The sequence below is a fragment of the Oryctolagus cuniculus genome, chromosome 12 (assembly GCF_964237555.1).
Source record: "Oryctolagus cuniculus chromosome 12, mOryCun1.1, whole genome shotgun sequence".
Lineage (NCBI taxonomy): Eukaryota > Metazoa > Chordata > Mammalia > Lagomorpha > Leporidae > Oryctolagus > Oryctolagus cuniculus.
This window is the reverse complement of record NC_091443.1, coordinates 36,564,844-36,590,213: the sequence shown is the minus strand read 5'-3', so window position 1 is coordinate 36,590,213 and position 25,370 is coordinate 36,564,844. Positions and strand designations below refer to the sequence as shown.

Below are 25,370 nucleotides of genomic sequence, written 5' to 3'. Positions count from 1 at the left end.
CTCATCAGTGGCTGAGCCTATGAGAGGTTTAAATCTCTCTGGTTAAAAATGTTAATATTGTCACAAGGCTGCTTTCTTCACAAAAATAAAATGCTAATGTAAAACAACTCTTGGAGACAAAAACTAAAAAGCTCTGGATGATACTATAAAAATGGTTTGCTGGAGCCCGCGATGTGGCATAGTGGGTAAAAGCCACCACCTGCAGTGCCGGCATCCCATATGGGCGCCAGTTCAAGTCCCAGCTGCTCCACTTCTGATCCAGCTCTCTGCTATGACCTGGGAAAGCAGCAGAAGATGGTCCAAGTCTTTGGGACTCTGCACCCATGTGGGAGATCTGGAAGAAGCTCCTGGCTTCTGGCTTCGGATCGGCACAGTTCCGGCCATTGCAGCCAATTGGGGAGTGAACCAGGGATGGAAGACCCCTCTCTCTGCCTCTCCTTCTCTCTGTGTAACTCTGACTTTCAAGTAAAATAAATAAATCTTTAAAAAAAAAATGATCTGCTTTATTAACTAGGTTACTCAGGGGCTAGCACTGTGGTATAGCAGGTAAAGTCGCTGCCTACAGTGCTACCATTCCATATGAATGCCAGTTCATGTCCTGGCTGTTCCACTTAGAATCCAGATCCCTGATGATGTGCCTGAGAAAACAATAGAGGATGGCCCAAGTATTTGGGCCCCTGCACCCACATGGGAGATCCAGAAGAAGTTCCTGGCTCTTGGCTTCGGCCTGTCCCAGTCCCAGCCAGTAGTGAACCAGTAGATAGAAGATTTGTCTCTGTCACTCTTTCTTTCTCTGTAACTGCCTTTCAAATAAATAAAGTTTAAAAAAAAAAAAAAAAAAAAAAAACACCAAAAACGGAGTATCAGGATGGTTTGTGTGCACATCGGGTTAAACTGCCACTTGAGATGCCTGCATCCTGTACTGGAATGACAGTTTGAGTCCCAGCTACTCCACTTCCCATCCAGCATCCTTCTAATACATCCTGGGAGCCCCTGCCACCCACGTGAGAGACCCACATAGAGTTCTGGGCTCCTGACTTGAGCCTGGCCCAGCCCTGGCTGTTGTGGACACTGGGAGAATAATCCAGCAGATGGAAGATCAATCAACCAATCGATTGATCAATCAATCTCTCTCTCTCCCCCTCTCTGTTGCTCTGCCTTTCAAGTAGATGGAAGTAAATACATAAACATTTAAGAAATAAGTAAAAATTTATAAATTAGTGTCAGGAATTAAGCCTAATGAAATTCACTAGGTCCTAATATAAGTAATGAGCTCCTAGCATGTTTAAAAAAAAATGTCAGTTAACATTACTAGCACACATTTAGCAATCCAGAGCCATATGGTCAAGACCTGTCTATATGTTATATCTTAATATGTACAATTTATGCATCAATTAACTTTTTAAAATATGCATTTCTATTCAAATGCAAATAGAAAACTGAAGCCACAGCAATGAAGAAATACACATAAAGTAATAAAAGCAGCTGTAAAAATTTAGAATGTGGAGCTAATTACACACCAGGACCCCCAAAATAGAAAAAATAAAGGTCTATTTAATTGTCACTCCTTTGTTTTAAGGAAAAAGGACAGTCTAGTTTATAAGAAGAGATAACTAAATTCTACTATTCATTACTATGCTACTATCTCAGTAATTTCAATAGAAATCCTTCATAGTTCAGGTACACTGTTAAGTACTATTAAGGTTAGCTGAAAATTTATTACAAATTAAAACAAATGGATTCAGAGAGCATTACATCTTACCAGTCGAATGAGCTGTCTATCCAGCCATCTAAGCACATCTGGCCCTTCTTCCGTTTCTGCTCTATATATGGCCAGCCGGGCCATAAGAATAGCAGCTGCCTCCTGGTCAAAAGATGCAGCGATGTTTTGGATTTGAGTTTGAGCATCTGCCCAGCTACAGACAATAGGAAGTACAGAAAAGCAGCTCAATTACTGTATTCACAACATCACAGTTAGCTACAACAGACTTAAATTAAAATGATACCAAATGCTACTTCAATATTTTGAAATTTCAATACTACCAAGACAAATTAGCAATTCTTCTAAAACACTAATAGCAGTTTCAGAAGAGTATTCACTGTTTTTCAGAAAAATATAATCTAACCTTAAAAAAAAATCCTAAGAATAAAGGTGAGGAGTTTTCAAGATGGCGGAATAGGGAGGGAGCTCAATGTCTAACCTAGAGGAAGATAGTTTAAAAAAAGTGGAGAGAGTGCAGCCTCAGGGAAGAGTTAGGGAGAAAGCAGCAGAGGAAACTCTGCGCAAATTAGAGGAACACAGCAGACCCACATGGAGGGTGTGGAGGCACACAGCTCAGGACCCCAGCAGCTGAGAGCCTCAGCACCAGCATTGGAGAGTGAGGTAACACGAGACTGCAGCAGCCCAAACAACTGACAATAAAGCTGCAGGAAGAGCCTGGCATGAGTCAGGGTTGAAGCCTTGTGGGGGACAGTGTACCCGCCAACCTGGAGGGAAAAAAAAGGAGGGTACATGTCTCTCTCCCTGACCACCTGGCACCAGAGTCATATAATTAGCCAATAGATGGCAGGTGCCATTTTGGACATCAATAATAACTGTGTTAGCTCATGGCCATGCGCCCAACAATCTGCTGAGAGGAGATGCCTGAGTCTGGCTGGGTGCTCATAACTATGGGGCTCCTGTGTACTAGGACGGTGAAAACACTGTGGGTATGTGGGAGGGTGCAGGGGGCAGCTGGGACTGTGGGCAGTCACTGTGGCAGCTCCATATGCTCGGGTTCCCCGATTCCCTGGTGAGGGTCACTGCTGCGGGATCTGTGCTCAGACCTAGGACTGCCATGGATATTTTGTGTGGTTCTTATGACACATGGATGAATAATGTAACCACTGGAACTAGCACCCAGGCATTGGTCTCCTTAGAGGGGAGGAGGTGAGCATGAGAATACACCAACAGAGCAGAACAAACCCCCCCTGATTAAAAAATAAAAATAAAGAGATTTACCATGCCCAACCTGGGTGTCACCTTGGACACCTCCCTCTCCCTGGAGCACTGAACAGAGCTCCCTGACTGCACCCAGCACATGCCTCTGGGTATTCACTGAAAGAACAGACAATCCACTAAGCCACAGAGGCATACACCAAAGCTAAATGCCATCGCAGAGGAAAAAAAAAGTATCACCACAAATGTCTAATAATAAATGTAGCAATTTAAGAAACAAGAATAAAGAAGACAACATGACACCCCCAAAAGAACACAACACTTCAATACTAAAATGTGAAGATGGAAAGATTGGCCAGCGCCACAGCTCAATAGGCTAATCCTCCGCCTGCAACACTGGCACACTGGGTTCTAGTCCCGGTCAGGGCGCCAGATTCTGTCCTGGTTGCCCTTCTTCCAGGCCAGCTCTCTGCTGTGGCTAGGGAAGGCAGTGGAGGATGGCCCAAGGGCCCTGCACCCGCAGGGGAGACCAGGAGGAGCACCTGGCTCCTGGCTTCGGATCAGCGCGGTGCGCCGGTTGCAGCGCACCAGCTACAGCGCACCGTGGGGGCCATTGGAGGATGAACCAACAGCAAAAGGAAGACCTTTCTCTCTGTCTCTCTCTCACACTGTCCATTCTGCCTGTCAAAAAAAAAAAAAAAAAAAAGATGGAAAGATTGATGAAATGTCAGAAAAAATTAATCATAGGATTACTTAGAAGTAATCAGAGGCAAATCACAAACTGAAGAAATCCTTACATGACATGAAAAAATTTTAATCATTAAATTGAGATATTAAAGAAATCAAAACAGAATATTGGAAATGAAAAATTCAACAGATCAAATAAAAAATACAGTGGGAAGCCTTAACAACAGACTCAGTAGGTGAGAGGAAAGAATATCCAAGTTAGAGGACAAATCTCTGGAAATTTTACAGTCAGACCAAAAAAAAGCAGAAATTAAAACATTAAAAAACACTGTTGGATATTGATGGGATACTATCAATCAACCCAACATATGGGTCTTAGGAGTTCCTAAAGACATGGAAAGAGAGAATGGGTTAGAAGGCCTTTTTAGTGAAATAATTACAGAAAACTTCCCTAATTTGGAGAAAGAAAGGGACGTCCAAGTACAGGAAGCATATAGAACTCCTAATAGACATGGTCAAAAAAGATCTTCACCACAACACATTGTAGTCAAACTCTCCACAGAAAAACATAAAGAAAAAATATTAAATGTGAATGAGAGAAACGCCAGATTACTATCAGAGGATCTGTAATTGAACTCATAGCTGACTTCTCATCAGAAATCCTACAGGCTAGGAGAGAATGGTGAAAAATTCCAAGTCTTAAGAGGAAAAAAAACTGTCAACACAGAATACTGCAACCTGCAAAGCTCCCATTTGAGAATGAAGGTGAAATAAGGACCTTGCATAACAAACAGAAATTGAAAGACTTTGTCACCACTCTTCCAGCCTTACAAAAGATACTTAAGGATGTGCTGCACACAGAAACACAGAAAAATGGTCATCACTATGAAGGAAACTGAAGGCAGAAAATCTCCCAGGAAAAGACAAAAGAAATCCAAAGTAAAATAAAAGTGTTTATGGGAAAATGGCAAGGCCAATGGTTACTTATCAATAGTTTCCTTGAATGTAAATGACCTCAAGTCTCCAGTTAAAAAATACAAACTGGCTGAATGGATTAAAAAAACAAAACCCATCTATGTGCTGCCAAAAACAAAAACAAAAACAAAACAACAACAACAAAAAAAAAAAACACACACATCTCACCAACAAAGGTACAGGCAGACTAAAAGTGAAAGGATGGAAAAAGATATTTCATGCTAACAGAAACCAAAAAAGAGCTGGTGTAGCCATCCTACTATCAGACAAAATAGACTCTAACACAAAAACTGTTAATAGAGAAAAAGAAGGGCACTATATAATGATTAAGGGATCAATTCAACAGGAAGATGTGACTATTGTAAATGTGTAGGGACCTAATTATAGGTCACCCAGCTATTGAAAAGAAATGCTAATGGAACTAAAGGGAGACATAGACTCCAATGCAACAGTAATGGGGGACTTCAATACCCTACTTTCAGCCAGACACAAAATCAATAAAGGAACAACAGAGTTAATTGACACTATAGACCAAATGGACCTAAAAGATATTTACAGAACTTTTCATCCTATAGCCACAGAATACACATTCTTCTCAACAGTGTATGGAACATTTTCTAGGATTGACTACAGGTTGGGCCATAAAGCAAGTCTACACAAATACAAAAAAATCAAAATCATACTATGCATCACCTCTGACCATAAATGCAATGAAACTGGAAATCAACAACTCAAGAATCACCAGAATACATGTAAACAAATGGAGACTGAGCCACATGATCCTGAATAAACAGTGGGTCATAGAAGAAATCAAAGAGAAATCAAAAAATTTCTGGAAATGAATGAGATGACAACACAACATATCAAACCTTAGGGAATACAGCAAAAGTAATGTTAAAGGGAAAGTTCATAGTATTTGGTGCCTATGTCAAGAAATTGGAAGGGAACCAAATAAATGCATCTCAAAGACTTACAAAAACAACAGCAAACCAAACCCAGAACTAGTAGAGGGAAAGAAATAATTAAAATTAGAGAAGAAATAAAGAAAATTGAAACAAAAAAGTACTAAATTTTAGTAAAATGAAGAGCTAGTTTTTTGAAAAAAGAAACAAAATTGGCAAACCATTGGCCCAACTAACCAAAAGAAGGAGAGAGAAGACCCAAATCAATAAAATTAGAGATGAAAAGGGAATGTAACAACAGACACCACAGAAATAAAAAGAATCATCGGGGCCAGCGCTGTGGCTCAGTGGGTTAACGCCCTGGCCTGAAGCGCCGGCATCCCATATGGGCGCTGGTTCTAGTCCCGCCTGCCCCTCTTCCAATCTAGCTCTCGGCTATGGACTGGGAAAGCAGTAGAAGAAGCCCCTGCACCTGAGTGGTCTCCTGAGTGGGAGACCTGGAGGAATCTCCTGGCTCCTGGCTTTGGATCAGTGCAGCTCCAGCCGTTGTGGCCATCTGGGGAGGGAACCAGTGGATGGAAGACCTCTCTCTGTCTCTACCTCTCTCTATAACTCTCTTTCAAATAAAATAAAATAAATCTTTAAAAAAAAAAAGAATCATCAGGAATTACTACAAAGAGCTATATACTAACAAACCAGGAAGCCTAGAAGAAATGGATAGATTCCTGGACATATACAACCTACCTAAACTGAGCCATGAAGAAGGCATAGAAAACTTAAACAGATCCATAACCAAGACATAAATTGAATCAGTAATAAAGACCCTCCCAACAAAGAAAAGCCCAGGACTGGGTGGCCTCACTGCTGAATTCTACCAGACATTTATAGAAGAACTAACTACAATTCTTCTCAAGTTATTCAAAACAATTGAAAGGGAGGGAATCCTCCCAAATTCCTTCTATGAAGCCAGCATCACCTTAATTCCTACACCTGAAAAAGATACAACAGAAAAAGAGAACTCCAGACCAATTTCCCTGACGAATATAGATGCAAAAATCCTCAGCAAAATTCTAGCCAATTGACTCTAACAACACATCAAAAAAATGATTCACCCAGACTAAGTGGGATTTATCTCTAGTATGAGGAATGGTTCAACATTTGCAAATCAATTAATGTGATATGTCACATTAACAAATTAAAGAACAAAAATCATGATTATCTCAATAGATGAAGAAAAAGCATTTCATAAAATACAACACCCTTTCATGATGAAAACTTTAAGCAACTTGGGTATAGAAGAAACACTCCCCAACACAATCAACGCAATTTATGACAAAACCACAGCCAGCATCCTATTGAACAGGGAAAAGTTGGAAGCATTCCCACTAAGATATGGAACCAGACAAGTATGCCCACTCTCACTGCTATTCAATTTAGTCCTGGAAGTTTTAGCCAGAGCTATTAAGCAAGAAAAAGAAATCAAAGGGATACAAATTGGGAAGGAGGAAGTCAAACTATCCCTATTTGCAGATGACATGATTCTATATATATGGAATTCAAAAGACTCCACTAAGAGAGTATTGGAACCGGCGCCACGGCTCACTAGGCTAATCCTCCGCCTTGCGGCGCCAGCACACGGGGTTCTAGTCCCGTTTGGGGCGCCGGATTCTGTCCCGGTTGCCCCTCTTCCAGGCCAGCTCTCTGCTGTGGCCAGGGGAGGCAGTGGAGGATGGCCCAAGTGCTTGGGCCCTGCACCCCATGGGAGACCAGGATAAGTACCTGGCTCCTGCCTTCGGATCAGCGCAGTGCGCCAACCGCAGCACGCCGACCGCGGCGGCCATTGGAGGGTGAACCAACGGCAAAGGAAGACCTTTCTCTCTGTCTCTCTCTCACTGTCCACTCTGCCTCTCAAAAAATAAAAAAAAATTAAAAATAAAAAAAAGAGAGTATTGGAACTGTAAAGTGGCAGGATACAAAATCCACAGGGAAAAATCAATAGCTTTTGTATACACAAAAAAATGCCACAGCTGAAAGAACTTCTAAGATAATCCCTTTCATAAAAGCTACAATAAAAATCAAATACCTTGGAATAAATTTAGCCAAGATGTCAAAGATCTCTATGATGAGAATTATAAAATCTTAAAGAAAGAAATAGAAGAAGACACAAAAAAATGGAAAAATCTTCCATGTTCATGGATTGGAAGAATCAATATCATCAAAATGTCCACACTACCAAAAGCAATCTATAGATTCAATGTGATATCAATCAAAACAACAAGGACATTCTTCTCAGATATAGAAAAAAATGATGCTGAAATTCATATGGAAACACAGGAAACCCCAAATAAAGCAATCTTATACAACAAAAACAAAGCTGAAGGCATCACAATACCAGATTTCAAGACATACTACAAGGCAGTTATAATCAAAACATCCTGGTATTGGTACAAAAACAGATGAATAGACCAATGGAGCAGAACAGAAACACCACAAATCAACCCACACAACCACAACCAACTATCTTTTACAAAGCAGCTAAAATCAGTCACTGAGGAAAATACAGTCTCTTCAACAAATGACGCTGGGAAAACTGGATCACCACATGCAAAAGACAAAGATCCCTATCTTACACCTTACCCAAAAATCTACTCAAAATGGATCAAATACCTAAATCTATGACTCAATACAATCAAATTACTAGAGAACACAGGGGAAACCCTAAAACACATTGGTATAGGCAAAAGTTCTTGGAAAAGAAATCAAAGCCAAAATTGACAAATGGGGTTACAAATGGGATTACATCAAATTGAGAAGCTTTTGTACTGCAAAAGAAACACTCAGCAACTGAAGAGGAAACCGACAGAATGGGAAAAATTATTTGCAAACTATGCAACGGATAAAGGATTAATAATAAGAATATATAAAGAGATCAAGAAACTCAACAACAACAAAACAAACAATCCAGTTAAGAAATGGGCAAGGCTGGCGTTGTGGCTCAATAGGCTAAATCTCCGCCTTGTGACGCCCACACACCGGGTTCTAGTCCCGGTCGGGGCGCCAGATTCTGTCCCGGTTGCCCCTCTTCCAAGCCAGCTCTCTGCTATGGCCCAGGAGTGCAGTGGAGGATGGCCCAAGTCCTTGGGCCCTGCACCCGCATGGGAGACCAGGAAAAGCACCTGGCTCCTGGCTTCGGATCAGCGCGATGCGCTGGCCGCAGCGCACCGGCCGCGGCAGCCATTGGAGGGTGAACCAATGGCAAAAAGGAAGACCTTTCTCTCTGTCTCTCTCTCTCTCACTGTCCACTCTGCCTGTCAATAAATAAATAAATAAATAAATAAAAAAGAAATGGGCAAGGGACTTAAACAGGAAGTTTTCAAAAAAGGGAATCCAAATGGCCAACAGACGCATGAAAAAAATGCTCAAGATCACTAGGCATCAGGGAAATGCAAATCAAAACCACAATGAGGTTTCACTTCACACTCAGGAGAATGGCTCTCATACAGAAATCAACAAACAACAAATGCTGGTGAGGATGTGGGGAAAAAGTTTACATTCCCAACAGTGGGAATGTAAACTGGTAAAGCCACTACAGAAGACAGTATGGAGATACCTCAGAAATCTGAATATAGACCTACCATATGACCCAGCCCTCCCACTCCTGGGAATTTACCCAAGGGAAATGAAATCAGCATATGAAAGCATTATCTGCACCCCCATGTTTATTGAAGCTCAGTTCACAATAGCTATGATATGGAATCAACCCAAATGCCCATATACTGAAGACTAGATAAAGAAATTAAAAAAAAAAAAAAAGGAAAAAAAGAAACAAAAAAGAAACCCTGTCGTTTGCCACAAAATGGATGAATCCAGAAAACATCATACTTAGTGAAATAAGCCAGTCCCAAAAGGACAAATACCTTATGTTAACCCTGATCTGTGATAACTAATAGAGCACCTGAAAGGTAGTCTATAGAAGTGAACTTGACACTTTGAGATGCAATGACTTTGAACAGCCCTGTCTTGACTTTGAGGAACAGTTTTTCTTTTTTCATACAGTTTGTTGAACTGTTTACTTAGTATTTGTATAAAGTTAGTTGAAAATAGATCTTGGTAAAAAATAATGGGAATAGAAGAGGAGGAAAAGGGTGGGAGGGCAGGTATGGTGGGAAGAATCACTATATTCCTAAAGTTGTATTTATGAAACCCATAAAGTTTGTATTCTGTAAATAAAAGGTTTCTGGGGAAAAAAATCCTACAAAGTAACTACAAAAGCAGATTCCCAACCACAATCCTTAAAACACTAATTAATATAAGTGGAAATAACAGTACACATGTGTAAGACTGGCACCTTTAGACACACAAGTCTCTATGTCAGACTTTAAAATTTAATTTGGGGTCGGGCATTTGGCACAACAGTTACACTACTTGGGACACTAACATCTTGTATTGGCATGCCTGGGTTCATGGCCCACCTAGACTCCCAGTTCTAATACTGCTGGTGTGAACCTTGGAAGACCCAAATTGAGTTTCTCACTCCCAGGTACAATTTGGCCTAGTCTAAGCTGTTGCAGGCATTTGGAGAGTGAACTAGCAGATGGAGATTACAATCTCTCTTTTCTCTCTCTCTCTCCCCCCCTTTCTTTCTCTCCCTCTCTTCGTCCTCATTCCTTATCCTTCAAATAAATACATGGAAAAAAATTTATAAAGCCAGATGTTCATCAAACTTTTTTTGAGTTATCCAACTATGTGAAAGCATAGCTATAAAAACAAAAACAAAAGTTTTCTCATTTGTTAAGTTGGAAAGTGAATAAAAGCTCAGATTTCTCCTTGTTGGTTTTTAGTTTAATCTCCAATGATAAAAATCACATAATTAAAATTACTTTGTATCAACCAATAAAAAGTATGAAATCTTATCATTTGAAGCAAAATTGGAGGGAACAAGAAGACATCATGTTAAATTAAGTAGGCCAGACAGAAGGACAAACAGCACATGTTTTCCCTCATATGTGGAAGCTAAAATCAAAAACCTAATCTGAACATAGAATGCTGATTATGATTGACTAGGAGATAGAAGTATAGAAATATAAAGGGAGTTTGTATTTAAAAAATTAGGGGAGGCTAAGTGTAGTTCATTAACTGTGACCAATATACTAAAATATCTTAACAGGGAAAGCTGCGTAAATGGGGGGTATTCTTGGTACAACTTCACAACTTTGTTTCATAAATTTAAAACAATTTTAAAATAAAAAGTTTTTTTTCAAAAAAATTACTTAGTATTCTTTTCTCTCCATGTTAACACACTGATCCAAATCAATCAAAAGTTAAGAAAATATTTTAGTCTAAGGGATTAATTTGGTATTATGTACAAAAATAATACTAGTTTATTAAATTCATTCTATAACTTCAATAAAGTCAAACTGGTATACCCAGCAACAGTTTTTGCATTTTAGCTTAATATTTCACAGATGAAATTTTGTATCCTACTTATATTATAAAGTATTTCACTTTAAGGAACACTGGAATATTTCTAGACTTCCTGAAAATAAATGTTAAAACGCTTTTTGATGCAAGTGGGATCTCAAGGGAATTAAGGTGGTACTACTTAAAACTGTTCTCTGTTCCTTCTTAATTTTTAATTTCATTCAATAGACAAGTAATTTTTCTGTTTTCCAGGAGGTTAACAAGTGTAAGTCTCAATCTAGTAAAATACTAAGAGGCAGAAAAGAATAAGTAAAAGAGGACACTAATAATTTCGAAAGTTGTATTTTCTTGTAATTTAAACATTTAAAGGCTACACTGTTTAATTATTAATTTTTTGGTGCAAGAAATTTTAATGTAAAGATTTAAGATTCACATCATGAAAATTAAGATTTATGAATTCCCCCAGAGATGCAGCTTTGGAACTACTACCTTGTCATCTTTCTCAAGCTTTCCCGTCACCTTTCCTGGTCTATTGTCACACAGACGAGTCCCCTCCCACCAGTGGCATAAAAAGTTTACTAATTTACAGGGTAGCAATTATTAATTTTTAATCTTAAAAAAATCAAAGAGAGGCCAGCACTGTGGGTAAAGCCGTAGCGGGTAAAGCCACCGCCTGCAGTGCCAGCATCCCATATGGACGCCGGTTTGAGTTCCAGCTGCTCCACTTCCTATCCAGCTCTCTGCTATGGCCTGGGATAGCAGTAGGAGATGGCCCAGTTCCTTGGGTCCCTGCACCTGCGTGGGAGACCTGGAAGAGGCTCTGGCTCCTGGCTTCAGATTGGTACAGCTCTGGTCATTGTGGCCATCTAGGGAGTGAACCAATAGATGGAAGACCTCCCTCTCTCTCTCTCTGCCTCTGCCTCTCTGTAACTCTGCCTTTCAAATAAATAAACAAACAAACAAAAAATCTTTGTAAAAAAAAAAAGTCAAAGAATGACAAACAAATTATTTAAATCCGAACTTTTTCAATTTGGATGCCTGTGATATTTAGTTGCTTTAAACTAAAATAAACAGGTGATTTTTTTTTCTTCTGAAAATATAATGATGTTCAATAAATAGAAATACATTAGCAATAAATACAAGTAAATTTCTTAGAATTCATGCTCTTAAAGCTAAGATGTTCATTTTCCATTTTATTTGAGACAGGGAGTGAGAGACTGACAGAGATAAAGACATTTAGAGATCTTTCATCCACTGGTTTACCACCCCCCACCACCACCACGCTACCATCCCCAACAGACCTACAACATCCAGGGCTTGGCCAAGCGTAAGCCCAGAACACAATCCAGGTCTCCTACACGGGCGGCAGGGGTCCAAGCACTTAAGCCATTACCTGCTGCCTCCCAGTATGCACATTAGCAAAAAGTTGGTCTAGACAATAGAGTTGGTATTCAAACCAACTACAGTATGGGGCAAGGATGTGCCAAGTGGTATCTTAACCACTATGCCAACCACTCACACCCCTCTTAAAGCTAAGGGCCTCTGGACATAGTAAAATCTCTCTTGTACATTTCTAATACTTTTTCACTGTGATTTTTTTTTTTTTTTTTAGATTTATTTGGAAGTCAGAGTTACACAGAGAAAGGAGAGACAGAGAGCGAGCGAGTGAGAGAGCGAGAGGTTTTCTATCCGCTGGTTCACTCCCCAGATGGCCGCAACGGCCAGAGCTGCGCTGATCTGAGAGAGAGAGAGAGAGAGGTTTTCTATCCGCTGATTCACTCCCCAGATAGCCGCAATGCCAGAGCTGCACTGATCCGAGAGAGATAGACAGAGAGAGACAGAGAGAGACAGAGAGAGGTTTTCCATCCACTGATTCACTCTCCAGATGGCCGCAACAGCCAGAGCTACGCTGATTCAAAGCCAGGAACCAGAAGCCAGGAGCTTCTTCCCAGTCTCCCATGTGGGTGCAGGGTCCCAAGGACTTGGGCCATCTTCTACTGCTTTCCTAGGCCATAGCAGAGAGCTGGTTTGGAAGTGGAGCAGCCAGGTCTCGAACCAGCGCTTCAGGCCAGAACGTTAACCCATTATTAACCAGCACCAGCCCCACTTTGATTCTTAAAATTGCAAGGCAATCTTCTAGATCAAACTTATTTTCTACAGAGAAGATAGAATAATTTGATTGTCAAAGAGTGAGTCATTTATTTTCACACAGCTTATTCACTTAACAAAAACACCAGCCCAGGCCCCTACAGTCATATTCTTAGCAAATAAACAAAGCAGTAAACCTTGATTATCGAAAATGGCCAGGATAATTTGAAAAGATGGATACTTTGGTGGGATACATGCTATAGATGATATCCTAACACATAAAACACCTCTTCAAATAGGAACAGAAATTCTGTAAATAAACTGAAAAATATATAAATCCATGAAGTTTCTCACAAGAAAGCTTCCTTTCTCTTTTATAAATTAATTAATTAGTTAATTTTAGAGACCGAGACAAAGAGTTCTCATTCACTGTTTCACTCCCCAGATGCCCACAACAGCTGGGCCTGGGCCAAGTCAAAGCCAGAAGCCAAAAGTTCAACCTGTTTCTCCCACATGGGTGGCAGGAATCCAACCACCTGAACCATTGTGGATGCCTCCAAAGGTCTGCTTAGCAAGAAGCTGGAGTAAGGAGCCAGATCCAGGAAATGAACCCAGGTACTCCGATGTGAGACATGGGTATCAATAACCATTAGGCTAGACACAAGGCTAAACCCTTCATTTACCTTGAAAGATTGATGTAATTTTGAAAACCATTCATTTTAAAAAGTTAAAACACAAAAGCTACAAGAATAAACTATATACTCATCACCTTTAATCATTAACATTTTAACATGCTTGCTTTATCATTTTCTGTCTCCCTTTACACATACATACTTTTCCTCTTGCAGAGCTTTCCAAGTTTAAGCTGGAGATATTATGACTCTCTCCCTGAAATACTTCAGTGTATATCTCCTAGGAACAAGTCATTCACATAGGGTACTTCAAGTGGATAGAAGGGTCAGAGCTGTGGCATAACAGGTTAAACCATCACTCACAATGACAGCATCCCATATGGACACCAGTTCAATTCTTGACCATTCCATTCACTCCAGCTCCCTGCTGGTGCTACTGGGAAAGCAGCAGAGAAAGGGCTAGGTGTTTGGGCTCCTGTCACCCACAAGGGAGACACACATGGAGCTCCTGGATCCTGGCTTTGGCTTCATCCAACCCCAGCCATCACAGCCATTTGAGGAGTGAACCAGCGGACGCAGTATCTCATTCTCTCTCCCTCCTTCACTCTGTAACTCTGCCTTTCAAATAAAAAAAAAAAAATGATAGAAAGGCAGGACTTAAAAATAGTAAGCTTTTTTTGGTACAAAAAAATCTGAAATCCGGGCCAACACTGTGGCATAGTAGGCTAAGCCTCCACCTGAGGCACTGGCATCCCATATGGGCGCCAGTTCGAATCCTGGCTGCTTCACCTCTGATCCAGCTCTCTGCTATGGAAAGCAGTGGAGGATGACCCAACTGCTTGGGCCCCTGTACCCTCATGGGAGACTGCGGAAGAAGCTCCTGGCTCCTGGCTCCTGGCTTTAGCTTGGCCCAGTCCCAGCTGTTGTGGCCATTTGGTGAGTGAACCTGCAGAGGAAAGACTTTCTCTCTGTCTCTCCCTCTCTCTGTAACTCTGCCACTAAAATAAAAATATAAATCTTACAAAGTTTGAAATGCATGCATTATTTTTTTTTTTTTTTTTGACAGGCAGAGTGGACAGTGAGAAAGAGAGACAGAGAGAAAGGTCTTCCTTTGCCGTTGGTTCACCCTCCAATGGCCGCCGTGGCCGGCGCGCTGCAGCTGACGCACCGCGCTGATCCGATGGCAAGAGCCAGGTACTTATCCTGGTCTCCCATGGGGTGCAGGGCCCAAGCACTTGGGCCATCCTCCACTGCACTCCCTAGCCACAGCAGAGAGCTGGCCTGGAAGAGGAGCAACCGGGACAGACTCCGGCTCCCCGACCGGGACTAGAACCCGGTGTGCCGACGCCACAAGGCAGAGGATTAGCCTAGTGAGCCACGGCGCCGGCCTATTTTTTTCATAAAATGCTTTGCCATGAACTTTGTAAAGATACTTCAGATAACCCCAATTAATAAATTTGTGACAATTAACAGTGATGCTTTCATCCTATACAGAGACCATATTCAAATGTCTCCAATTGTCTTAAAAGTGCTCTGCATAGCAATTTTCTTCCTCATATGATTTTATTGAAGATTATACATTGACTTTAGTTATAACCCACCTCAGAAGCACAATCCAAAGTAGTTTTGCTATTAAAACTACTACAAGTTAACAGTTTTGGTAAATTAAAACTCTTACAACTTACTTCCTAGCAATGGTGGTCACTCGGATGCGTCTCTGCCCGCTTGAATGCTGATACTGAGTCACAAACTGGATTGCACCACGCCCTCCTTGAGGAATTGGAGCATTATGCTGTGAAAAATGGAGTAAAAACTAAGCAAAATCTACTACATATAAAAATCATAGACCACATATCCTAGCGCCAATAAAATTCATTCTGAAATTGATTTAGAAGGATGCTTGTTTCTAGTACTTACAAAACAGTCAAGATTTACCACATAAAACAGAAATAATGGATTTGGGAGAGAGGAAAAATGACAAAGGATGAAAGGACTTGAGTGAATCCTACTGAGGAATCAATTTTTAAGTAATATATAATTCGGAGGGACATAAAAAATAAGGTGAAAGGAAGAGTTTAAAAAAATTGACAAGGAAAGGCCTACATAAGGATATTGAAGCCCAATCATAATTGGATCTAGTAAAATTGAGCTAAGCCGTCCTCCCCTGGGTATAATAAATGAAAGCAGAACTCCTAGAAAGATGATCACATGGTCAAGAGAGGACCAGTGGAAAACTATTAACAAAAAAAGACTAACAATGATACATAATGATAAGATTATCATAAAGAAATAACAAGTAGTCAATGGGGAAACTTTCTTGGCTTCACCCCTAGGCCACAGCACTTGACCCAGTAAATAAAATCTCTACGCCGGCGCTGCGGCTCAATAGGCTAATCCTCCACCTTGCGGCGCCGGCACACCGGGTTCTAGTCCCGGTCAGGGCACCGGATTCTGTCCCGGTTGCCCCTCTTCCAGGCCAGCTCTCTGCTATGGCCCAGGAGTGCAGTGGAGGATGGCCCAGGTCCTTGGGCCCTGCACCCACATGGGAGACCAGGAGAAGCACCTGGCTCCTGGCTTTGGATCAGCGTAGTGCACCGGCCGCAGCGCGCTGGCCGCAGCAGCCATTGTGGGGGTGAACCAATGGAAAAAGGAAGACCTTTCTCTCTGTCTCTCTCTCTCTCTCTCACTGTCCACTCTGTCTGTCAAAAAAAAAATTTTCTAAAAAAAATTTTTTAAGAAAGTATTGGTGGCCGGCGCCATGGCTCAATAGGCTAATCCTCCACCTTGCGGCACCAGCACACCGGGTTCTAGTCCTGGTCGGGGCGCCGGATTCTGTCCCGGTTGCCCCTATTCCAGGCCAGCTCTCTGCTGTGGCCCGGGAGTGCAGTGGGCGATGGCCCAAGTGCTTGGGCCCTGCACCCCCATGGGAGACCAGGAGAAGCACCTGGCTCCTGGCTTCGGATCAGCGCGGTACGCCGGCCACAGTGGCCATTGGGGGGTGAACCAATGGCAAAGGAAGACCTTTCTCTCTGTCTTTCTCTCTCACTGTCCACTCTGCCTGTCAAAAAAAAAAAAAAATTTTAAAAATAAAAATAAATAAATAAAAAAAAGTATTGGAAAAGAAGTCAGAAAGTTTTATCATTATTTATGTGAACATTTCCTCCTATAGCAGAAAAAAAAAACTTTACAAATACAAGTTCCTTCTTAACTTTTTCATCAATATTAATGTACTGGACTTTCTTATAGGAGTTATCAATACACACCTGTGCCAAACTGTGCCAACCAGGAGATAGACATCTAGTTACAAAATTGCATAGCTAGGGGCTGGCACTGTGGCGTAGCAGGTAAAGCCACCGCCTGCAGTGCCAGCATCCCATATGGACATTGGTTCAAGTCCTGGCTGCTCTATTTCTGATCCAGCTCTCTGCTATAGCTTAGGAAAGCAGTAGAAGATGGCCCCAAGTCCTTGGGGCCCTGCACCTGTATGGGAGGCCCAAAAGAAGCTCCTGGCTCCTAGCTTCAGATCAGCGTAGCTCCAGCATTGCAGCCAGTTGGGGAGTGAACCAGTAGATGGAAGACCTCTCTCTCTGCCTCTCCTTCTCTTTGTGTTATTCTGACTTCCAAATAAATAAATAAATCTTTAAAAAAACAACTGCATAGCTAGAAGGGAATTTAAATAATTTTATTAACACTTCAATTTTATACAAAAACAAAGAAAGTGGGGAACCTGTGCTGCGGCACAGTGAGTAAAGCTGCCGCCTCCAGTACTGGCATTCCATATGGGCACCACTTACAATCCTGCTCTCTGCTATGACCTGGGAAAGCAGCAGAAGATGGCTCAAGTCCTTGGGGCCCTGCACCTGTGTGGGAGACCTGGAAGAAGCTCCAGGCTCCTGACTTCAGATCAACCCAGCTCCAGCTGTTGTGGCCATTTGGGGAATGAATTAGCGGATGGAGGACCTCTCAGTCTCTCTCTCTCTCTCTGCCTCTCTGTAACTCTGCCTTTCAAATAAATAAATCTTAAAAAAAAAAGAAAGAAAAGAAAAAGAAAACTTAAACTGAAAGGTAGACTGCCCAAGTTTTGCATTTGTCCTCTCACCAAGGAGTTTATCTTTCAGAAATAGAAAATGACAAATAAGAATTATAAAACAAAATGAGGGGGCCGGCGCTGTGGCGAAGCGAGTTAACGCCCTGGCCTGAAGCACCAGCATCCCATTTGGGTGCCGGTTCGAGTCCTGGCTGCTCCACTTCCGATCCAGCTCTCTGCTGTGGCCTGGGAAAGCAGTACAAGATGGCTCAAGTCCTTGGGCCCCTGCACCCACATGGGAGATCCGGAAGAAGCTCCTGGCTCCTGGCTTTGGATTGGCACAGCTCCAGCTGTTGCAGCCAATTGGGGAGTGAACCAGTGGATAGAAGACCTCTCTCTCTCTCTCTCTGCCTCTCTTCTGTGTAACTCTGACTTTCAAATAAATAAATCTTTTTAAAAAAATGATAAACTCTGGATGTTTACTAGTGAAAAAATATGAAATACTCGTGGCCTAACTTAAATACCTGTCTACCTTTCAGTATTCAATACAGAAAATCATACCTGATTGACGACTTCAAAATATATGGCTAAGGTTGTAGTGGGACTGAGTCCACATATCTTCCACTGACAGGTGCCACCTGTTCCTATTTCCTGTAAAAATATAATAGAGTATATTTACAAGCTACAGAACACAATTTGTTAGTATAACATATGTTAAGGAGAAAAGAGGAGGAGATAAATTTCCAATGAAAAATTCTTTTCAGGTTTCAAACTAATTCAGTGAATATTAAAAACCTAGGCTTTTTTGTTAAGATCCTATCATAAATATAACATGAAATAAAATTATGCAACTGTTATACAATAAAATTATATCAATTTTTGAATGTATAAAAGTATTAATACAAATTGTTTATATTTGTTACCTTCAGAAGCATGTGCTGTTTAATAAAATCACTACAACTAACATTATCTTTCTATCCAACTACTTGACCTGTGTAAAGAGATACTGATTTCACACACAATACATGTACTTACTGATACAGACTCTCTGGATCAGAACTATAAGCAGTGTGATTTCCAAGAAATCCTCTTAGATATAGATCTTCCCTTTGAAACGTGATCATGAATTAATTTTTATTTGTCATCTTTAAAGCTGATGACCCACTTGGGATTATTTGCTCCATCATCTTCTCTACAGCTATATGATTTTACCACTACAAAGTGCATTAAACTCCTACTACATGTGATAAAGAAAAAGGAATGGAAACTTAAATCTAGACAATGAAGTTATTTTCTGGAAATTCTGGTACCAAAAGTCCATTTGGAATTAATATTAATTTTCATAACTCTCCAAAATTCAAAATCATGAAGTTTTTTGTTTAACTACACTGAGTTGCCACTGTGGCATAGCGGGTTAAGCCACAGCCTGCAGTGCCAGCATCCCATATGGGGACCAGTTCAAGTACTGGCTTCTCCCCTTCTGATCCAGCTCCCTACTAATGCTCCTGAGAAAGCAACAGAGGATGTCCCAAGTCCTTGAGCCCTTGCCACCCATGCCTGAAACCTGGAAAAAGCTCCTAGCTCCTGGCTTGGGCCTGGACCAGCCCAGGTCGTTCATTGCAACCACTGGGGGAGTAACCAGCAGATGAAAGACCTCTCTATCTCTCTCTCTCCCTCCCTCCCTCTCTCTCTTCTTTATAATTCTGCCTTTCAAATAAATAAATAAAACGTTAAAAAAAAAAAAGAAAGAAAGAACTTAGAAACAAAAAAATAGAAAACTAGTCAAAGTCTAAAATGTTTAGTTAGGGGTGGATGTGAAAGCATATACGAAAAGAACCACCACAAATAGAGACACAGCAATGTGTAAACCATCCCATACAAGAATTTTGAAAGGTGGGACTGGCACTGAGGAATAGCTGCTAAAGCCCCCGCCTGGGATTCCAGGATATGGAAATATGAGTATTGGTTCATGTTCTACTGTTCCATATCCAATCTCGCTCCTGGCTAATGGCCTGGGAAAAGCAGCAGAGGATGGCCTAGTGTTTGGGCCTCTGTCACCTGTAAGGGACAGTCTGATGAAGCTCCTCGCTCCTGGTTCCTGGCTTTAGCCTAGACCAGCCCTGGCCATTGAAAAGATTTTTTTTTTTTAAGATTTACTTTATTTATTTGAAAAACAGTTACAGAAAGAGGTAAAAAGAGGGGGTGGAGAGATCTTCCATCTACTGGTTCGCTTCTCAAATGACCAAAACAGCCAGAGTTGAGCCAATCTGAAGGCAGGAGCTTCCTCCAGTTGCCATGTGGATGCAGGGGCCCATGGACTTGGGCCATCCTCCACTGCTTTTCCAAGCACACCAGCAGGGAGCTGGTATGTAGAAGTGGACTCAGATTCAGGACTCAGACTGGTACCAATATGGGATAATGGTACCACAGGCCAGGACTTTAACCCACTACGCCACAGCACCAGCCCCCTGTTGAGAATATTTTGGGAGTCAACCAGCAGATGGAAGATCTCTCTTTCTCCTCTCCCCTCCATCTCTACAAATAAATATTTAAAACAAATAAATATAGGAAGTTATGGGGGGAAAAAGCCATTGTAATCCATAAACTGTACTTTGGAAATTTATATTTACTAAATAAAAGTTTAAAAAAAAAAGAAAGTTAACTTTAAAAAAAAAAGAAAACAAATAAATATAAAACCAGAATTTTGAAAGGAATTCTATAGGCTGCTATCCCACTAAATCTCTGTTGGTGCTGTCCTGAAAATTAACTATTTCCTTTTTAGAATAAGGAGACTTACATTTTCAGACACACACGGTCCTTTAGAATTAAGCGAAACACAGGGCCCAATAGCTCCCGAAATCTTTATTTCCCTTGAGGTCTGCAAAATAAAAATACAGTACATTTGGTTTCCTCATAGATGAGCCCAAGCACCCACTTAGAATTATATGAAAATATGATATTCTTCTATATTTAAACACAAAACCAATGAAAATTTATTAACATTAAAAATAATATATCAGTGAGCACCTGCATACTGATGTAAAATCCACCCCTAAACCTACTATTAATCTTCTATTTCTATTACCCAAAAGAGGTCTCCATTTGGGACCCACACTCTGGATTCAAACTCATATCATACTCAAAACTCACATATCCTAATACAAAACTTTAGACATCACTTTCTAATTTTGCTCCCAATGAAAATCATTCACAAAAGTGGTATCTCTTCCAGTCTCTACAGCCACCAAAATTAAAGTTATTATATTAACTTCCATCCAAAAAAATTAATAAGTCTGTTTGTTTTCTTGAGGTTTTTTTTTCTGACATATCCTGAATACCACTGGCCAATAAATCTTATTCAGAACACTATTTATTAACCTACAATGACTTCTGCCTACACATGCAATCAACCCACAAAATAACACCGTCTCTCTGTCTCGCTCTCACTTTCTCTATGTGTGTATGTGTGTATGTTTCCATCTTTCTAGGTCACTCTCTGAAATAAATAAATCTTTTTTAAAAAGAAGAAATATTTAAGGAAAACTCAAAATCAATGTACTTGTAATAAACTTGTAACAAACACCTAAGGCTTTGGGATTTTATACACAAATTTGATGTGAATGATAAAATTGTGTAGTATAAACTGACTTACCACAGAACAAATATTGGATTATCCAAATGACACAGAACAGTTCTCATTTAAGCTATATAATTCCTGCCATTAAAAAAAAAAAAAATACTACCAGGGCAAACATTTAGCTGATTCCTGACTTCAGCTTCCTGCTAATGCAGACCCTGGGAGACAGCAGTAATGGCTTAAGTAACTGGTTTTCTGACATCCAAATGGGAGATTGGATTGATTCCCTCCAGCTTTGGCATGGCCCAGTCCTAGTTCCATGAATGACAGCATTTTAGGGGAGTGAACCAGCAAATGGGAGTTCTCTCTCTCTCTCTCTCTAGTAAATAAATTTAAAAACAATTTTAAAAATTACTACTAAAATTAATAAATGCAGTACTAAAAATGGTTAAACATACTTAAAAAGTTAAACCCAATATTAGAAGGAAGAGTTACGATACAGGTGCTGTGGCACGGCAGTTTAAGCCATTGTTTGAGAGGCCCACATCCCATATCAGAGTGCTGATTCAAGTCCCAGCTGCTCTGCTTCAATCCAACTTCCTGCTAACATGTCCTGGGAAGCAGCAGATGATGGCTCAAGTGTTTGGGCCCTGGCCACCTATATGGGAGAACTGATGGAGTTCCAGGCTTGTGGCTTGGGCCTGGCCCAGCCCTGGTTGTGGAGAAAACCAGCAGATGAAAAATTCTCTCTCTTTCTCTTACTCTGCCTTTCAAATGGATAAAAATAAATACTAAAAAAGAAAAAAAAAAGAGCAAAATGAAACATGACCTACATAATTCTACTTTTGTAACAGTTGTTTAGAAATGCTCAAAAGAGGTCTCACTGTACATTTGACAAAATCTCTAAATTGAGATATCAACACAAAACAACTATTTTTAAAGCATAATAATGAACTTGATTAGTGATATTTAAGAATTATACAAGTTTCTCTCTTGATCAACATATCAGACATATCAAGTATTGGTTCTTACCTTTATTTCCAGTGTACCACCAAAGCCCATTTTAAACTGTCCGTGCATATCTTTGGTAAAGACTCTCTGAAAAGTTTGTTTGAATAAGGAAGTGTTGAAAGAGTCCCCCATTACCATGTATCCACTGCATGGAAAGAATAAGACACAAGGTGTATGACACAGTTAATGACTTCACATATTCAAAACATTTTAAAAAAATGACCTCTCAAGACATCCAATAAATTTTAAAATTAAGTTCCAAAATATGCTATGTTACCATTAACTTTTAAAACTCAAATATATATGAGAAAATTCTCACCCCACAAATAATCTCAATTCTGAGAGTATCAGAAGGTTTGTAACACTTGCATTTGTCCTCAGCAATTATCTTAATTTTTTTTTTAATATATTTTTTTTATTTTTTTTTTATTTTTTATTTTTTATTTTTTGACAGGCAGAGTGGACAGTGAGAGAGAGACAGAGAGAAAGGTCTTCCTTTGCCGTTGGTTCACCCTCCAATGGCCGCCGCGGCAGGTGCGCTGCGGCCGGCCCAACGCGCTGATCCTAAGGCAGGAGCCAGGTGCTTCTCCTGGTCTCCCATGGGGTGCAGGGCCCAAGCACCTGGGCCATCCTCCACTGCACTCCCTGGCCACAGCAGAGGGCTGGCCTGGAAGAGGGGCAACCGGGACAGACTCCGGCGCCCCGACCGGGACTCGAACCCGGTGTGCCGGCGCCGCTAGGCGGAGGATTAGCCTAGTGAGCCGCGGCGCCGGCCTTATCTTAATTTTTTTAAAGATTTATTTTATTTATTTGAAAGACAGAGTAGTTACTGAGAGAGGCAGAGTCAGAGAGAGAGGTCTTCCATCTGCTGGTTCACTCTCCAGACGGCTGCAATAGCCGGAGCTGCGCCGATCCAAAGCCAGGAGCCAGGAGCCTCCTCTGGGTCTCACATGTGGGTGCAGGGGGTCCAAGGACTTGGGCCATCTTCTACTGCCTTCCCAGGCCATACCAGAGAGCTGAATTGGAAAAGGAGTAGCCGTGACTAGAACCGGCGCCCATATAGGATGTCAGCGCTTCAGGCCAGGGCTTTAACCTGCTGTACCACAGTGCTTGCCTGGCACAGCAGGTTAAAGCCCTGGCCTGAAGCGCCAGCATCCCATATGGGCACCAATTCTAGTCGCGGCTACTCCTCTTCCTATCCAGCTCTCTGCTATGGCCTGGGAAGGCAGTAGAAAATGGCCAAGTCCTTGGGCCCCTGCACCCACATGTAAGACCCAGAGGAGGCTCCTGGCTCCTGGCTTTGGATCAGCTAAGCCATATGCGGAGTGAACCAGCGGATGGAAGACCTCTCTCTCTGCTTCTACCTCTCTCTGTAACTCTTTCAAATAAATAAAATAAATCTTTAAAAATATAAATATATATATTGGCAGAGCTTCCAAGATGGCAGAGTAGGAAAGGAGCTTACTGCTCTAGTCTAGAAGACAGTTTTTAAAAAGTGGAGAGAGTGCGGTCTCAGGAAGAGTCAGAGAGAAAACAGCAGAGGAAACTCTACCCAAATTAGAGGGACAACATGGACCTATGTAGAAAGCATGGATACCCACAACTCAGGACTTCAGCAGCCAAGAGCCTACACACCAGTGTTGGAGAGTGAAGTGAAACCAGACTGCAGCAGCCCAAGCCACTGGCAATAAAGCTGCAGGAAGAGCCTAGAGGGAACCCAGAGCCAAGTGGGGGATAGTGTACTTGCTAAACTAGAGGAGGGGAAAAAAAAAAAAAAGGAGGGCACATTTTTCTCTCCCAGATCACCTTACAATAGCGTCCTGTAACAAGCCAATAGAGCATAGGCCATTTTGGACATATGTAACAGTTGTTCCGGCTCATATCCCCACTCCAGCCAAGTGGAAACTCCTGACTCTGACCAAACACTAGCAGGAGTTCACAAGGATGTGGAGAAATGAGAATCCTCTACTACTATGGTAGTGAAAATGTAAACTGGGCCAGTTACTTTGAAATACAGTTTGACAGCTGTGGTGTAGCAGGTAAAGCCACCTCCTGCAGTGCCAGCATCCCATATGGGCACCAGTTCGAGTCCCGGCTGCTCCACTTCTGATCTAGGTCTCTGCTATGGCCCGGGAAAGCAGTATAAGATAGTTCAAGTGCTTGGGCCCCTGCACCTGCATGGGAGACACAGAAGAAGCTCCTGGCTTTGGATCAGCCCCACTCTGGCTGTTGTGGTCGTTTGGGGAGTGAACCAGTAAATGGAAGACCTCTCTCTCTCTCTGCTACTACCTCTGTAACTCCACCTTTCAAATAAATAAATTAATTAACCAAAAAAGAAAAAGAAAAACAGTTTGAAAGTTCTTTAAAACATTAAGCACCAATTGCAATGGGACCCACCAATCCACTCCTGGGTGTAAATTAGCCACTAAGAGAAACAAAAACATGATGTCTTCATAAAAATTTAAACATAATGCTCAAAGCAGTATTCATAATAGCCAAAAAGTGACAAGGAGACATTCATTAATTGATGGGTTGATAAAATGTAATATATCCATGCAATGAAACATTATTAACATTAGATCCTTTTTTTACTTTTTATTCACCAATAAATAAAATGAAATACTGATACATCCTACAATATGGACAACCCTTGAAAACACAATGCTAAATCAAAAAAAGTCAGTCACAAAGAAAGGTATATGTGATTTACAAGAAATGTCCATCATAAGCTATAATTAGCAATTGCCTACAGGTAACTTAGGGTGAGGAAAAGAGGAAAGAGTAAAGAATGGGGAGTGACTGCAAATGTCTAGAGTAATGCATATGCTGTAAAATTATATTATAGAGATAGTTGTGCAACCTATAAATATTCTAAAGATCATCAAATTGAACACTTTAAATGGACACATTTTATGTCATATGAAGTATGTCTCAAAAAAGCTGCTAAAATAATATTCACTTTAAGATATCAAAACGAACTTTATAAACCAATTTCTACCTCTATAATCCTGTATTTTAGAAAAAACTGAAAAGTGAGCTTTACTTAAGGAATATCCAAACTGCAGCAGATGTTGTCCTGAAGTGGTAGGACAGAAACTTTTTTCTGTAAATA

General features: G+C 41.0%; 1 protein-coding gene across 2 annotated transcripts in view; it reads right to left on the bottom strand.

The window, feature by feature from the left end:
* Positions 1-25,370, bottom strand: part of SEC23A (SEC23 homolog A, COPII coat complex component) — a 65,991-nt gene that overhangs the window by 21,412 nt on the left and 19,209 nt on the right. For both annotated transcript variants that reach the window (XM_008269515.4, XM_051822180.2), the window contains exons 10-14: positions 22,280-22,403; positions 20,468-20,548; positions 18,232-18,321; positions 15,329-15,435; positions 1,763-1,916 (exon numbers count right to left, since the gene is read on the bottom strand). In XM_008269515.4, the coding sequence (XP_008267737.1) occupies positions 1,763-1,916; positions 15,329-15,435; positions 18,232-18,321; positions 20,468-20,548; positions 22,280-22,403 (556 nt within the window). The remainder of the gene's footprint in view (positions 1-1,762; positions 1,917-15,328; positions 15,436-18,231; positions 18,322-20,467; positions 20,549-22,279; positions 22,404-25,370) is intronic.